Source organism: Amblyomma mixtum, chromosome 3, assembly GCF_055824585.1.
Source record: "Amblyomma mixtum isolate Tamu chromosome 3, ASM5582458v1, whole genome shotgun sequence".
NCBI classification, from domain to species: Eukaryota; Metazoa; Arthropoda; class Arachnida; order Ixodida; family Ixodidae; genus Amblyomma; species Amblyomma mixtum.
This window is the reverse complement of record NC_143014.1, coordinates 99,949,736-99,966,049: the sequence shown is the minus strand read 5'-3', so window position 1 is coordinate 99,966,049 and position 16,314 is coordinate 99,949,736. Positions and strand designations below refer to the sequence as shown.

The 16,314-nt window shown below is 51.6% G+C and overlaps 1 protein-coding gene across 2 annotated transcripts in view; it reads left to right on the top strand.

Moving 5' to 3' along the window:
- Cdc2rk (cyclin-dependent kinase 10) overlaps positions 1–16,314 on the top strand; it is a 43,176-nt gene that overhangs the window by 15,455 nt on the left and 11,407 nt on the right. For both annotated transcript variants that reach the window (XM_089580410.1, XM_089580409.1), the window contains exons 9-11: positions 7,469–7,528; positions 7,611–7,734; positions 14,793–14,842. In XM_089580410.1, coding sequence (XP_089436536.1) covers positions 7,469–7,528; positions 7,611–7,734; positions 14,793–14,842 — 234 coding nt within the window. The remainder of the gene's footprint in view (positions 1–7,468; positions 7,529–7,610; positions 7,735–14,792; positions 14,843–16,314) is intronic.

The window sequence follows — 16,314 nt, the reverse complement described above, 5'->3', positions numbered from 1 at the left end:
GGATGATTCCCAGCGCCCTGTAGGCCGCGAGCATCTCGCGACGCGGCACTGCAGAAGCGGTACAGCGAAGGAGCATGTGCTCCAATGTCTCCACTGCGCCGCATTCAGCGCACGCGTCGCTCGACGAAAGTCCGTGGCGCACCCGTCTTTCCCCGGGCCACACGCAGCCGACGCGCACTCGGATGATCATCGCCCGCTGGAGGCGCGACAGTGAGCGCGCGCCGACGAGAAAAATGCGCTCTCCTCGCGCGATGCGAGGGTCCGGGTGTTGCTGACGGAGGTGGTCGTAGATCACCGCACGCACGTCTTCCAGGGCGAGCGGTTCGTCGCTGGGAGGAAGCTGATGTGCGGCGGTGGCGAGCTCGTCGGCTTGCTCGTTGCCGCGGATGCCGCAGTGACCGGGCACCCACTGCACGCGAATACTGCATCTGCGCTCCGCGAGGCGCTCAATGCGCTCGCGTAACGCGCACAGCAACGGGGTGCCACGGGCGGGAGTCTGCAGGCGGCTAAGGGCGGCACGGGAATCACACAGCAGAGCACACCTGGGTGGCGGCGGAGTAAGGGTGAGCACCAGGTCCAAGCCCAGGCGAAGACCCAGTAGCTCCGCCGTGGTCGAAGAGCCCAGGTAAGCCACTCTTTGCTGGCGGTGCAGCTGCAGGGCGGGGATGGTGGCCGCTGCGGCGAGCGAGCAGTTTTCGCTCACCACGGAGCCGTCAGTGAACACAAGCAGATGGTCGCGCAGTTGCTCGTAGATGACGGCTCCGGCTAGCTGCTGCACTACACATAGTGGTGTGCTGCGTTTTCCCGCGATGCCGACGATCTCTCGCTGTACCTCCGTCGTGAGGGGCCAGGGGGAGCAGAGGCCGTAGGGGGGCGTGGCTCGCGTCAGCTGGTCATATTCCTGCAGTGCCGCGCCCATTCTTGAGCGCGGGTAGTGACGAAGGCGCTGCAAGAGTTCCGCGCCGTCTGGTGCGCGGTGAAGGCGGTCAATGTGGTGCAGCGAGCGCTGCGTGGCCTGTAGCTGCAGCGGCCACGCGCCCGCCTCGGCCAGTGTCGCCTCGCATTGCGAGTTTCCGGGTAGACCGAGGCAGGTCCGCAGCGCTTTGCGATGCTGCACCTCCAGTGCCTTCCATGATGGTTTGCGCACCGTGACGAGGGGCAGCGCGTAGAGTATCGCCCCTAAGGCTGCGGCGTTGTAGAGGCGCAGCGCAGCCTGCTGAGAAATCCCCTGGCCCCGGGCGGTGAGCTTGTGCACAGCGGCTGTAGTCCTCTTCATCTGCTGGCAGGCCCTGGTCGCCGCGGGGCGGAAGGAGAGGCGCTGGTCGATTTCCAGGCCGAGGTACCGCACGGAGCTCTTCCACGGCAGCGGCGTCCCAGCCAACGTCAGCGGCGCCAGGCGGGCGCATCTGCGAGCTGCGCAGGCCATGGCTGCAGTCTTCTCCGCGCAAAGCGCCAGGCCGAGGCCCCGCAACCGGTCGCCGATAGCGTCAAGGGACCCCTGGAGACAGTCTCTCACGCGGGAAGCCTCGCCCGGAGGTCCCAAGCACCACAGAGCGATGTCGTCCGCGTATATGGAGATGTACACGCGGTGCCGGTTGCCTGTGGGCAGACAGCCCGGCACCGCCGACATCGCCACATTGAAGAGGAACGGGGACAACACCGACCCCTGCGGCACGCCTAGATCCACCGGGCGGGGCTGAGAGAGAGCCGCTCCCACGCGCACGCGAATAGTGCGCGCGTTGAGGAACCCCTGCACATAACGCAACAGACGACCGGCCACGCCCGCCTCTTCCAGCCTCGCGAGAATTACCGCACGGTGGACGTTGTCAAACGCACTCGACATGTTGAGCAGCAAGAGCAGTGCTACCTGCCGCGCCGCCACGGCGTGCTCGAGTGCGGAGACAACGTCCGCGATTGAATCTGCCGCGCAGCGCATCCCGCGAAACCCTGTCTGACGCTCGTCGAACAAGTCTGCCTCCGCGGCCCGCGCATGCAGGCGTTGGAGCGCCATATGCTCCATCAGCTTGCATGCCGCCGACGTTAGCGCCACTGGCCGGTATCCGCTGAGCTCCGTGGGTGGGCGGCCTGGCTTCGGTATCGGGCAGACGACCGCTGTGCGCCACTCCTCAGGTAGCACCCCGCGTTCCCACACCAGGTTGAGCTGCCGCAGGAGGACTTGACGTTGTTCCGCGTCCAGGTTGCGCAGCATCTGGTACGTAACCCCGTCTGGCCCGGGCGATGAGCGGCGGGTGCAGTGGTGCAGCGCGTCGTTCAGTTCCGCCGCTGTGAAGAGCGCGTTGCACGGGCCGTCATCCGGGGCGGGGGAAGAGTACCTGGCGTCAAAACTGGGGCCCGATGTCGTCACTGCACTGCTCGCGGGACGCTGTGGCGCAAATCGGTCAGCGAACTGCTCAGCCAGCTGTTGGTTTGTTTGGCCGCTCGAGATGGCGAGAGCGGCCAGGGGCTGAGGGTTCGCCTGAGGTGTAGTGATGCGCCGCAGGGTGGTGAAGAGCCGCCGCGAGCTGCGATCCTTCTCCATCTTGTTGCAGAGAGAAGCCCACTGCCGTCGATAAAGCTTGTTGGAGTGACGCCTTGCCGCTGCGTCCAGCCGATTGTAGACCGTCCAGTCTTCTGGCTTGTCCGTCCTTCGCGCCCTGCGCTCCGCCTTGTCCCTTTTGTCGCGCAGATCGAGCAGCTTATTGTCGGGTGTTGGCTGACCTGCCCGCACCTCTGCGCGACGCGTGGCTGCGAGGGCGCTCCGGACAAGACTGGTGAAGTAATCGGCGCCGGACGCAGCGGCGGCGTCGACCTCTTGGCGGAAGCGGCCCCAATTCACGATTGCGTACGTACGCATGGGGCGCGCCTCTTTAGCAGTGGGCTCTATGGTGATGGAGAAGTGATCCGAGCCCCAGAGTGATGGTGCACGACGCCAGGTCGCCTCGATGCCGCTGGACGCGAACGCAACGTCGATGCAGGAGCCTGACGATCCACGCCGTCGGAAGGTGGGCTGGCCAGTGTTGAGAGGAGTGAGTCCCAGCTGCGTTGCTGTGTCATGCAGGTCGTCGCCGCGCCGGTCGTTGCGCGCACTGCCCCACGCACAATGATGGGCGTTGAAGTCACCAACTATGAGCTGGCGCGGGGCACAACACGACGACACTGCACGAAAACACAGCGCGTTCCACGCCACAGCTGGGCGCACATAAACACTGGCCACTGATGTGTCAACACCCCCGACGCGCACTGTCACTGCCACGCACTCCTGAACGTCACTCGTCGCCGCCGCCGTGCCGACGAGCGCGTGCTGGACGTCGCGTCGCACATAAATGGAGGCCCGCGATTTCCCGGGTCGATGGGCTGGGTCGCCGCAGGGGATCGATGCACATGACTCCTCCTCACACTTCGTTGGTGAATGGTAACCGATGTAGCCGGGCAGTCGCCTTTGGGGCTCCCCATCCCGCAGCCGGACGTAAGTTTCCTGCAGCGCGATCACCTCTGGTTGTTCGGATGTTATGCGTGAGCGGAGCTCAGCGTATCGCGCTGCAAGGGAGCGGACGTTCCATTGCAGGACTGTGGGAATGCGGGGTACTGCCCGGCGACTAGCCATGTTGTTGGCTGTTTAGTGCAGGAGGGCCTGTCGCTCCCTCACAGATGCGGCGACCCTCGGAGCCCTCTGGCAGGAGCACGCTTAGTGCTCGCAGCGCGGCCTGCAGGCGCTCGATTAAGGCGTCGCGTGCGTCCAGAGGGGAGCCACCAGAGGTAGTCGGTGCGGGCCTCACTGGTGCGGTGCGGGAACCGGCCTGCTGCTTGGGATGCTGCCCCCGCTGCTTCTGAGGCCGGAGCTGCTGAGAAGGCTGCTGCTGCTGCTTGCTGTGGCCCGCAACCTGCGCATAGCTGCGCTTGCTTGGTTGCTGCTGTGCAGCCTGCGGAGCCGTTTCTTCGCGTACAACCGCGCGCACGGCCCGTCGTGAGAGAGGCACCTCTGACGAAGCCAAAATCGTGGCGACATGCCTCTCTCGTTGCCAGTGGGGGCATGAAGGGTCCGTGGCAGGGTGTCGACCGCCGCAGTTTGAGCAGCGCGATTTTCCGCTGGTGCACGCTCCAGTGTCGTGTGGTGCACCGCAGCGGGCACAGCGGGCAGCAGCTCTGCAGGCCTCGGTGGCATGGCCCAGGCTGGAACAGCGGGAACACTGCAGTGGGCGCGGGCGGCAGGGCCGGACAGCGAGGCGCCGCCTGTAAATGAACACATGCGGCGGCGGGATCGGCGCCGCAAATCGGAGAAGCAGCGTGCTTCCCGACAGCGACGCCGACGTCACTGCCACCGCCGACTCCACTGCGGCAAGCAGCTGGTCCGCTGAGCGGCGCGCGTCCACGCCGAACACGAGCCCACTGGACTGGTTGCGAGGAGCTGGCTCCCTGGCGCACACAGCCAGGCCACGGATGACAGTCGTGGCCAGAAGCGAGCCGAAGGTAGCTGCGCAGCCGGTGTCCACCGCCACGACGTTCCGCCGCGTGTTAACGCGAACCGCCAGCACGCCAGGGCGCGGGCCCAGCTCCTCAGCAATCTCCTAGCCCTGTTCCCTGCTTATGGCCACGCCGCGTTCCGCTGGCCGGAACAGGATTGTCCAGTGGAGCTCCTCATGGACCGCCACAGCAGCAGCAGCTCTCTGCAGGGCAGCCTTTCGCCTTCGCTGTGCTCGGGTTGAAGCCTGGCGCCAGGGGATCAGGCTGGCGGTCTCCAGTGAGCATGAGGATGCCAGGGGGGCGTGGCGTTCGTTGCTGTCAGGCACGCTGGCAGCGTGCGCCGCGCTCCGTCTGAGAGCCGCAGCTGCGGCCTCTGGGTCACGTGCTGGGTTTGCTGGCTTCTGCGCCGCGTCAGCCGATGTCGTCACCGGCAGCTGGTCCCTCAGGGTGGGGGCTTGCGTTCCAGCGAGAGCAGGGGGAAAGCAGCCAGCACTGGCAGACACGCCATTGTCGGCTGTCACCTCCCTGGCTCTTTGTCCTGTGGTCGCTTTCTCAGGACGCGGAGGGGGAGGTGAGACAGGTGCAGTTAGCTGCAGCGCTTCGCGCTTAGCAGCAGATTCCTCGCCCCCGCTGCCTTTGTTCCCCTCCCCCTCTTCAGAGTGGGTGGAACGGCGCCGCTTGCGATGGATGCTTTGATCCATGGCGTCTTCCCCCTCTGGCTCTTCTACAGCTGCTTCCACCGCTGCTGGAATGTAGCCGCCGCCGAGTGGTGGCTGGTGGACCGGGCTGGTAATGGCGGCTCCCACGTGTTGGTCCGCGCGCGCCGCCATCGCAGCAGCACGTGGCGGAAGGACCAAGGTGCGTAGCGTTGCCTTCGCCGTCTCCGGAGTCAGGGCAGCGCGCTGTGTTGCGCGTTGCACGCACTCTATCCACCTCTCTAGCAGCGGAGATGAATCGATAGACCGGTCGCGGCGTGCGCTCTGCGAACGAGGTCCATCCGGCACAGTCCTAGGCTTGCGCATTCCGCGGCCGCGGGCCTCCGGGTGGGGCTCCATAGCCGGGGGGCCACGGGAGGTGGCTATCCTAGGTCCAGGTCCGTTGCCTGCGGGTCGTACGTGCAGGCGATGCGGGCCCAACCCGGTTGCTGCACGACGTAGCTAGGCCCGGCCGAAGTCGAAGGAGCGTCAAAAAACACGTCCGACTCGGTCAAAGGTCAGAACCGGTCTCCCCGCAGTTTAAATGCCCATTGAGTCAATGGACATCGAACCCATTGGGGATGAGCCAGTGCCGCATGGTGGTTTTCAATGACCATTGAACTCGATGGACATCGGCTTAATGGAGGTTCACGAGTGGCCATTGGAATCTCAAGAGTCATTGAGAACAGCCTCGCACTCACCATATGTTGCAAAAGTATGGTATAAAAACTCGAAATAAACAAAAATATCTTTTTGATTTAATGCCAAAATTTCAGGCTACCTTAGCCAGTTCATAAGCAAATTTTTATTCAGTAGTAAAAATTCACAACTCTGCAGGACGTCCGGTGGTCAGGTGTAAACTAACTGACACTGTTCTTGACATGCGGCATCGTGGTGTTCAGCTGCATTTTTCTAGTACCCCATAAATGTTGCAACTACAGTTGCTAAGAACATGACAAAGACTGTCACTGATCTGTGGCAGCTTCACCAGCAAAAAGTGAATGCTTCTGAAATGAAGTGCGCGTTGTTACCCGTTGTTCCCCTCCCATCACTTTCTCTAGATTGTGGCGAACTGTAAAGTATTTGAATAGCTTTTTTGAACAAAGTCTGTGTTAAAAATAGCACGTACTCCAACACTTGGCTTGTTTTATTCGGCTTCACTGCGTATTTTTACTCATTGTTACTACCCCTAGCACCATCTGTCGGATTGCATGCACATTACTCAGTGATCATTGAAATTCGCCATGTGGCAGTGGAGCAGCAGGGATCTCCCATTGATCAACATGACTAGTTAAAAGAAAAATCTTCCCCTATGCTTTCCTTGGCTTCGGTGACTGTTGGCTTCCTTGAAATCACGGTCATCGGGTGCTTTGTTTACATTAAGCAACTTGGTTATCTGTTTGTCTTTGATTGTGGTTTTATTTACCATGTACGATGAAACCTCATTAGCTCTCTTGCTAACATGCATAGGCCATTGGCCTACGTTTTAAACCTGCCACCAAAAATTCAAGTTGGCGCTCCTTGACAAGCTGTGCTACCTATATTAAGAATTACAGGTATTGGCGCATAGGAACTGGAGTTATTCACTGAACAGATTTCAAAATACGAGCAAATAAAATGCTGCCCTCGCGGTGCTTCCTATTCTCATTTCACTTTCCCAATGACTCAGCCTTAACATATGTGATAGCGTTGATGGGTTAATGCCCATCAACGCTCCTTGTACCACGGGAGTCCTCATACCACTCTTCCCGCCGCAGTGGCTCAGTGGTTACGGCGCTCGGCTGCTGACCCGAAAGACATGGGTTCGATCCCGGCCGCGGCGGCCGAATTACGTTGAAGGCGAAATTCTAGAGGCCTGTGTGCTGTGCGATGTCAGTGCACGTTAAAGAACCCCAAGTGGTCGATTTTTCCCGAGCCCTTCACTACAACGTCCCTCATAGCCTCAGTTGCTTTGGAACGTTAAACCCCAATAAACCAATCATACCACTCTTGGCGAAGTGGTGCAGTGGTTAAGCGATGCGTTGCTGCCCCATTTGGGTGCTATTTCAAACAAAGTCACTGATGAGGTTTATGAGACTGCTCTTCCCGATCAACCTCTCGTGCCCATTCATTAACTGCTACCTACCACGGTGGGCAAGTTGTGATGACATCACATGGTTGGCACTGCATCACGCTTGATGGCGGTTGCCTTTTCGGCTTGCGCAGACCCTGCTAATGCAAACACATTAATAATAGCACTGGTGTCACTGTAGTACTTGCATTGCACTTTGTGCACAGAAGAGAATATTCTTTTTCTTTTTATTTTTTCTCAGGTATCGTGCGCCCGAACTACTGCTTCAGGCCAAGACCCAAACTACAGCCATCGATATATGGTAGGGCATAAGAAATTTGATTTATGTTGCCAAAGTACAAAACAAAACACTCCCACTTCCTCATGTGCTTGCATGTAACCAGGGCTGCTGGCTGTGTGCTAGGGGAGCTGTTGTTGCACAAGCCACTGCTGCCAGGGCGCTCCGAGATTCACCAACTGGAACTGATCATTGATCTGCTGGGTACTCCCAATGACATGATATGGCCTGTGAGTGATTGTTTTTCTGCTCTCTACCTTTTGGTTATATTCCACACTATTGCTGCATTTGCAGTAGGTAGTAAAATTTCACACTGGCCAGGAGGTCAGTTGCAAGCAGACACCGGCAGGTGCTAGGGTGCAGCTTCACACTGTTTAAATGTTCTGACATGCTTATGGCAGATGGCATTATGGTAGATGGTAGATGGCCCTTTGGGAGCAAAAGTGCCTGTTGTGCTGTGATTAATGATAGCAGCAAGGGGCTTGCAATGTTTCTGGGACGGTGACCAGAGGTCCTAAGTTTTTTAGGTGAACCATAACGACTTTCAGTAGGCGCTTAGTTACCCTGCAAGTCTTGGCTTCTGTCTTTTCCTTTTTGGTGTATGCACAAAAGAGCTTGCAGATGCATGGCCTTTGAAAAAAGTAATAATGATTGACTGTTATAATGAAACAGCCTGCCACAAGCAGTTACTCTATGATTAATATGAAAATAAAGTTGGTAAAAGAGAGGATGGGGTTGAAGCATGCATGATTTAGGTGCCCAGTGAAGTGGAAAAGTTCTCCACGGGGCCTTAAAGGTGCAGTGAAGAGGAATCTGAACTCGTCTTTTTGCCACGGGAACTCAATCTACACGTTCCAAGCATTGTTAGAAACCTCGATTTATTGCCGTGTGTGGCCGATTTCCCGAATTAAATCGAATTAACATCCGGCTCCCACCTTTTTTTTTTTTGTTTTAATTCTCCCCGTACGGTGGGCGGAGTCGACCAACGCGTGGAGTGCCTTTCACCCAGTCCCGTGGCGGCTTGCTGCTCTGCCATCGGCGGAGTAATCCGTAATAGCAAATAGTCCGCGCCTATTTTTATTTCTGCGGGCTTATTTTGCGGCTATATTATCTGCGAATGAAACTATGTATTCACGGAAACCTAAAAAACAAAATAAAGCGAAAGCAAAGCCTCCACGGAGCTGGCTGAAAGGCGCTCCACGCGTTGGTCAACTCCGCCCACCGTACGGGGAGAATTTAGAAAATAAAGGCTGGAGCCGGACGTTAATCCGATTTAGTTAGGGAAATTGGCCACACAGGGCAATAAATCAAAGTTTCTAAGAATGTTTGGAACGTGGAGATTGAGTTCCCGCGGCAAAAAGACGATTTAGATTGCTCTTCACTGCACCTTTAAGGTTCTGTGGAGAACCACTGGACACTATAGTGGTTGGTGCTTCATGTTGTGCTGCAAGAACTTAAGCATCTGGAAAATAAAAAAAATAAGCGGCATTGATGGCATGAAGTAAAGAGAGAGAGAAGCAAATTTGCCTGCCTCATTTTAAACATGTAAATTTGTTACAGCATGTAGGACGATGACATGAACACTACAGTTGAACCCTGAGATATCAAACCCAGATATTTCGACTGATCGGATATGTCGAACTCACAGATTATCTCGTTTAGAATCCCATGTAAAAGCATAGGAAAGTGGCGCAGCATATTGAACTCCCATTTCATTGGTTATTCGATATATGAAATGGCGCACTGTGCCCCTTCAAGTGGCGCTTTTCCTAAAGACACTTTTCAGTCACTTTTGGTGTGTGGAGACAGATAATCTGTGTGGCCGTGGGTGCCTGCTGGCAGCACTAGCACTGTAAAACTCACACAGAGGTTTCCCTGGGGTGGGCTTGAGGGTGGCCTACGGTCTCTTGTACTCAATAGACCTCTCCCTGGTGTAAACAGTGTGACATCAAAGGGGCGTTCCTGCTTTCGCTTCTGAGCAGGTACTATTGCATGTGACTACCGCTCCCCCACCGCCTTTATTCTTTCAATTAGAGACATCCCGCTATGCGTCATAGCCTTTCTTTTCACGATTATAGCCCCCTCAGTATGCAACACCTTTTGCCCATTGGGCCAAAAACACATGCTCTAATGACGTAGGCCGAGAGAGGTCTATTTTCACGCCATATTCTGTCATGCGGTGAAGCCAACGTATCTAAACTCTAGCCACGGCTGTCTCGGGCCGTGCTTCACTCGCTTGACTGCCAAAGGCATTGCGGAAACCAACTGTACCTTAATTTTGGTTAAAAGTTATTCTATTTATAGTGTACTTGTAACAGACTTGCACATCTTATGTGGCACCGCAAGCTGTAGCTTCGATGCGAAGGACTGAGCTGTGCGCTGCCAGTACACCAGTGGATGGCACGTCGTTGTGAGAAACATGTCACTAGCGTGAAAACAATTTATTATTGCTTCTGTGTTATGGATAAGTATACCATTTTTATACATCGAATTATTGATGTATCTAACTATTTCGCTATCCCCTTCAATTTTAATATACCCAGGTTTGACTGTATGTGACGCAGACCGAGGGTACAAATTAACACTCACAGTCATTAATGGCTGTCCAGCATTCTGCTTTTTCTCCTCTCAGTTGTGGGGTTAAAAGAGGGGAGGGGGGGATAAATGCTTAACTGCGGCTGAGACAATTCAAAACAGCCCGGACCCCACCCCGTGATCGCACTCTCTACTGATGATATGCCGACCCCAGCGGGCGTTGTTCTGGTGGAAACAAAGGAACGACACACTGGCTGACACAAACAAGGCATTTATTGCTACAACAACAATAACGCCAGCAGCAACAAAATAAGTTAAGGAATTGAGGTCGTCCGATTCACGAGCAAGGTTACGAGTGAACGTTCACCCACGCTAGGACAGGGGAGAAGCTCTGAAGCCAGACGGGATGAGATGTGGGAGAACGTTCCCCCCATGAGGCCTCGTCCCACTGGCAGAGAGCGGAGCGCCGCGCTGACACATCGGCGTGCGTCAAGTTCCCCAGCTCAAAAGAGGGTGTGCTATTACCCCGTCTGTACGTGCAGTAATCACGCTGTTTGTGGCGCTCATTTTGCTGCGATGCTGGCACCCTGCCTTGTTAGTTAAAGTAACTAGAAACTAGGAAGGGTCCAACGTGGGAAGCAAACCAAAGAGGACAAGCCCCCACACAGTGTGGAATGCCAACTGGCGTGTACCTATATACTTTGCTTGATTCAAAACCTTGTTAGAGTCTGGCAAGCGATAAAAGATCATCATTCCTGTAAACATGCTGCCATTGCATGGTCAGCCATAATTGGGAGCACTGGTGGTATGAAGCTACGAGCCCTGATACATACGAGGGCTCCAGAGTGAGGTGCCACTGTTCCTGCTACACGCAATGTCTGCCTGGCTTTGCAAGGAGGGCGTTAAGCAGAAGACAGCTCACCAAACAAATGCAAAGCAGCAGCTTTGTCTACAGTATGAATGGAACACTGCTTGTATTTTTTTGTGTTTTTTTTATTGGCCTGAACGTAAAAGCACGGGCTGACATATGCCGCTTGCATTCTCAAGGAGCCATAGGACGCCGTAGTGGAGGGCTCCGGAAATTTCGACCACCTGGGGTTCTTTAACGATGTCAGTGCACGTTAAAGAACCCCAGGTGGTCGAAATTTCCGGAGCCCTCCACTACGGCGTCCCTCATAGCCTGAGTCGCTTTGGGACGTTAAACCCCATAAACCAAACCAAACCAGGAAACTTAGCCTTTGCGTGTCAGTTTCTTTGTACAGTTAAACCTTTGCCGCATGAGGCACAAGGTGTGAGATCACATGCCTAAGCCTTCTGTCATTCATACAGTGCTTCATATGGTGACCTAATGGTATTTATCTTAATGTTATTGGCAGTTTAATGAGTTAGATACAACTCATCTGCCCTTGAGATGTGTGTTTTTGTTCCTGTTGACTGAGCATAGCAGCATCTTTACTTTGATTGAAAAAACATGTGTCAGGAAACAAGTAATTTTTTCAAATTAGGAGTACGTACATTTTCATTGCAACAGGCACCATTTTAGAAATTATAATTACAGTACAGATTGGCAATGGTTAGCTGATTTGCTGGCTTATGGCTGCTTTTCTGACTTGCCCTAGTAAAAACAGTGTTATTCTCTTTAAAGTACTACTAATATTCTATTTAAGCAATGCTAGTCCCAGACATTATAAGCTTATGAAGAGTTCTTGTATACAGAAAATTATTTAAGTAGCTTCCAGACATATCATCATCATTGCATGTATGTAATGACTAAATCTGGGTGTGTGGCACTGGCTCTGAAAACAATGGCATCAGCTAGTTTAAGGCATTAAGTGCTTAATGCTATTTCTTGCTCTGATGTGGCACTGGCATGAACCCTGCAATGAGCCTAAAAATGCTGTCACTTGTTATCGTCAATCAGCAGCAGAGTACACAGAGGTGCTACTTTGTTTTTAAATTGTATATTGCAGTGATAGCTGCTTGAAGGACTTCCTCTGGAGTGAACAATATTCCAGTCGGCGATGTGCATCGTACCTGAAAAGTCGCTCACCCCTGCCACCCTTGGGGCAGGAGTGATGGGGATACAGTGCAGTTATCTCATTTCACAGTTACATGTTTGCTGCAGAGTTAAGCATAAAGCCTAACAGTTCTCTTATCTTGTGTTCTATCATTATTATATGTGCAATTTATTTCTGCATGCAGCCAGCGTAAAACTCAAAATCTCAAACATTCTTGAGGTTTTGGCTTTTATAATAATAATGACATGATCATTATGGCATGAGGGCAACTTGGCTGAAGGGCGCCATGGCTAACATGTTTAGTCAGCGTAAGACTGAGTCAAAGACCCATTTTTCTTGGCATTTTTCACCCTAGATCAACTCAAGCACTGAGACAGAGAAAAGTTTGTGCTCGTTGGAAAACTGCTGGGCATCCTGTAGCATTGGGGACCAAACCCCACGCGTCTTACACACACGGACGTGTGCTCAAGTTTCGACTTTTTTTAGTTTTAAATAGTCTTTTATTTAATCACTAGTAGTACAGTAGAGCCCACTTATAATGGCCGCGGTTATAACGAACGCTCGCTTATTACGAACGAAGGTGGATCTACCATCAAAATATGTATTAGAGCAAAGGCATTGCATGTCGGATACAATGAACAAGCATGGCTCCACAACTTGGTTACAGTGAACGAGGAGGCGCTGTATACTCTGCCCTAGAATAGAAAACCTTCGATTCTCTTAGGAGCATAGAGCGACAAGCACCTCCAAGCCCCCGTAACACCTCCTCATTTTCAAAGGAAAAAACGTAACCCCCCCCCCCAAAAGCAAAAATGAAAAATAAATTACGAGCTGCATGGAACGCCGACGAAGCTTTTTGTCAGATGCGGCCGTCGAAATGCATGCCTTGAAAGAAGCTGATGAAAAGTTCCGTAAGCTTCAAGTTACATCCTTCAATGCCCGAGCATGGAAGACAGTGGCCACCGTGTATCTTCACGCAGACTAGTAAGGCGCAGCCCTTTGGAAGCTACACGCTCGTGCACACACACAAAGGGCTATTCGATTGCATGACATTTTGATCGACGATTGTGCCACTAGGCATACATTTGCAATTTGTTTGCTGAGTGGCTTGGAAAAAATTTGGAAGATCCTGTTTGGGCTTGACAACCGTGCATTGCACTATGTGTGCTGCCTTTTCTGACTTTGGCGACCACACTCTTCTGCCAACGAACGCTACGAGCCAGACCCGCCACTTGAAATCAGCATGATTCGTGTGCTCGAGGTATTCTAGCGGCGCCCAGTCACCAATGCGTACTTATATCAACTGACTGACAAGGTGCCGACGCCTCAGTTCGGGTGACTCTGTTCCCTGCCGTGGAATAAGTTCACATGGATAGAACTGACTGTGGCATGGATCAGCAGTTGCTTCTGTAAGGCAGAATTTGTGATCCAAGAAACAATGGAGGATGCTGTCGAACACCCACATTATCGAGTGCATGCTAATTTGTTGTAAAGTGTCTTCAGTGCGCAGCTAGCTCAACCTGATGTCACCTGGGATGATTCCGTTATGTACATGAGGACACTGACATTGGAGAGCCCTTATGCTGACAGAAATAATAGTGCACGAAGTACGGACACACTCCCATTGTCATGAATGTGCTGACGATGACAAAGAGGCCCACCTACCGCCGTGGAGGCTTCCATCACGATTAGTCATTATGCCGCGTCCCTAAAGCAACTTGTGGGCAGCAACGCTGTTGGTGAGGGGCAAATAACTGCTCTGGGGAGCTTAGAAAGTGCTGCAATAGGGTCTAGTTTGAATAAATACACGCGCATAACAGATTGACACTGTGTGACTGTATTTTTGGCGTAACATGGGAAGTCCACTTGGTACGTACCTTCGATACATTGAACAGAATCTGCACAGCCGTCAGGTTCGTTAGAAGTAGGGTTTGGACACTTCAGTTTTTATTTTTGGAAAAATTGGCTTACTTTTCTCCGTTTTTATTTTATAACACTATATTTGTCTTTTTTATTTTTTTTGACGAATATTATTTTAGACGAACGAAATACTTTTTTTTGGTGATTTAATGTAGCGATTCTGTGTGGTCGAAGTCACTTAGTCTATCTTGGTGTGTCATCCTGAGCCATTTATGTACCAGTAATTAATGTGCAAATGGCAGAAGCTGTGTTTGTAGAAGAAATTACTATTGTGATTAAAAGAGTTGCTCCGGACCACTCCTGACGACAACAACGAAAGTAGAACTTTATTTCTAAGAACTAGGTTGACCTGTTATCATCAGATTGTCACACAGGATTGAGCGCGAGTGCAGGGCATCACTTGAATTTCATGTTGATGGCAGCGATGGAACTGCCGCTCATTCGTTGCGGTAGCCAGAGCATACTTTTTCACGACGCCCATTCACGGTTTCATGTCAATGTCCTGCAGTTGATTAACCTATTTAACCGAACTGTAATATCAGAACTCATTTTTTTGCTTGTCTTTGTGCTTGTTTGCTCTATAACTCGACTCATGCTATTGACTATTGTAATATGTTATGGATCCCCCCCCCCATGTAATGCCCTTACCGAAGGGCCTTTAATGGCAAATAAATTATGAAAGTTATGATTATGCTGAAGCCCTGGTTAAAAAAAGAGCATTTTTAGATACACTCTTTGGTGTTAAAGCTGCTCTGTGTCACAAAACCAGCAGTTCTCTTATCATCTACTTCTTATTTCATTTTTTCTGTATCTAGGGGTACTCGAAGCTACCAGCATTGGAGAACTTTACTCTGAAGCAGCAGCCGTAAGTATCTTGAGTACCATGCTTTATAGTATGCCATTCCTGGAACGTTTCATAGCTGATGTTTCATTAAAGTTTCCTGACAGATTTTAGTGCAGAAATTTAGTGTGCATTTTCGCGCAACATACTGGCTTTCATTTGTTTTGAAAATTAGCTTAAAGCTGCTAAACATAGTGTTTCAGTTATGTTGAAAGCGGCACATGTGTAGGAAAGGATTCATTGCATGAATGAGGGCATTAAAAACTTTCACTTGAGCTTTAACTTCTAAAAGTACATTTTCCTTCATAAATAGTTCCTAATACACTACATTTCCTTATTGCAAGGAATATTTTCATAAGTAATATAATACTAATTTGCCTCAAACTAGGTCTACTGTAATAATACGGTAGACTTGCTTTGAGGCAGATTTTTTGTTGGCTAATCCTTGCATAAGCTGAACAGTTTAAGAGCTCTTGTTTAGTCACCCATGTGGACACCTTACAAAGCAAGCATGGTTGGCACAAGCAATTCAACTTGCACACATTGCTTAAGCACCAATTTTTTTCCGCTGCAACAGAAAGCTTGCTGTCTAAGGTGCTCAATTCCACAACGGTTTTATTCAAAACACTGTGGATGATTTTGACTGAAAATTCTACGATCGGTACAGTGCCCATTTTTATGTATCCTGATGCTGGAAACTATGATCAGCGAAAGTGATTGAAATTGCATGTTGGAAGAAGTACCAAATACTATTATAAATCTCACCCCCCCCCCCCCCCCCCCCCCCCCCCATAACCACACAATAATTGTACATTTTTTAATATAGAGTAGCACGATCTCAGTTTTCACACCCAAAACTATTATGGCAAAGTGATGTACACCTCGTCGACAAACGTTTTAGTGGACCACAGTTGCTGCTTTATGCAAGGAATGCAAAACACAGTGGCGCCGTCTTGTGACAAAACTGAAACCACATCTTCAGCGATGCGTAGGGTATGTTGCTAGAGGCAACAGACCCTAGAGAGAGCGTAAACTTTAATAAAGCTTGAAGAATACTGATGAAAGAAAAAGAACACTGTGCATTTAAAACAAATCAGTGACATTTTACCGAGATGTGGTCACGCCATGCGCTGCACCAATAATGGCAGGGTTTGACCGCAAGTTGGCACTTCAGTTCGTTTTATGCGATTTTCAGTGGCAAATTAAAATTGTAAATCCTCGTTTCTTTGATATTGCAGTGTCAATGCTTACAATATATGGCACAATCTTTCTATTTGCTACGTAAACTTCTGACACGATTTAGTCCATCAGTCCCCTTTAATGTGAACTTTTGCTGGAGTGCCACAAGAGCACTGTTAAATGGCACTGTATCAGCAGACATGCTTACAGCCTTCTAAGAGCTTTAAAATCCACCTTTTGCATGAGGATGTGGCATCAACACAATTTCATCACTACTGTGTTCAAAGTTTGGACAAATTCTGGTCGTATACTAAGTT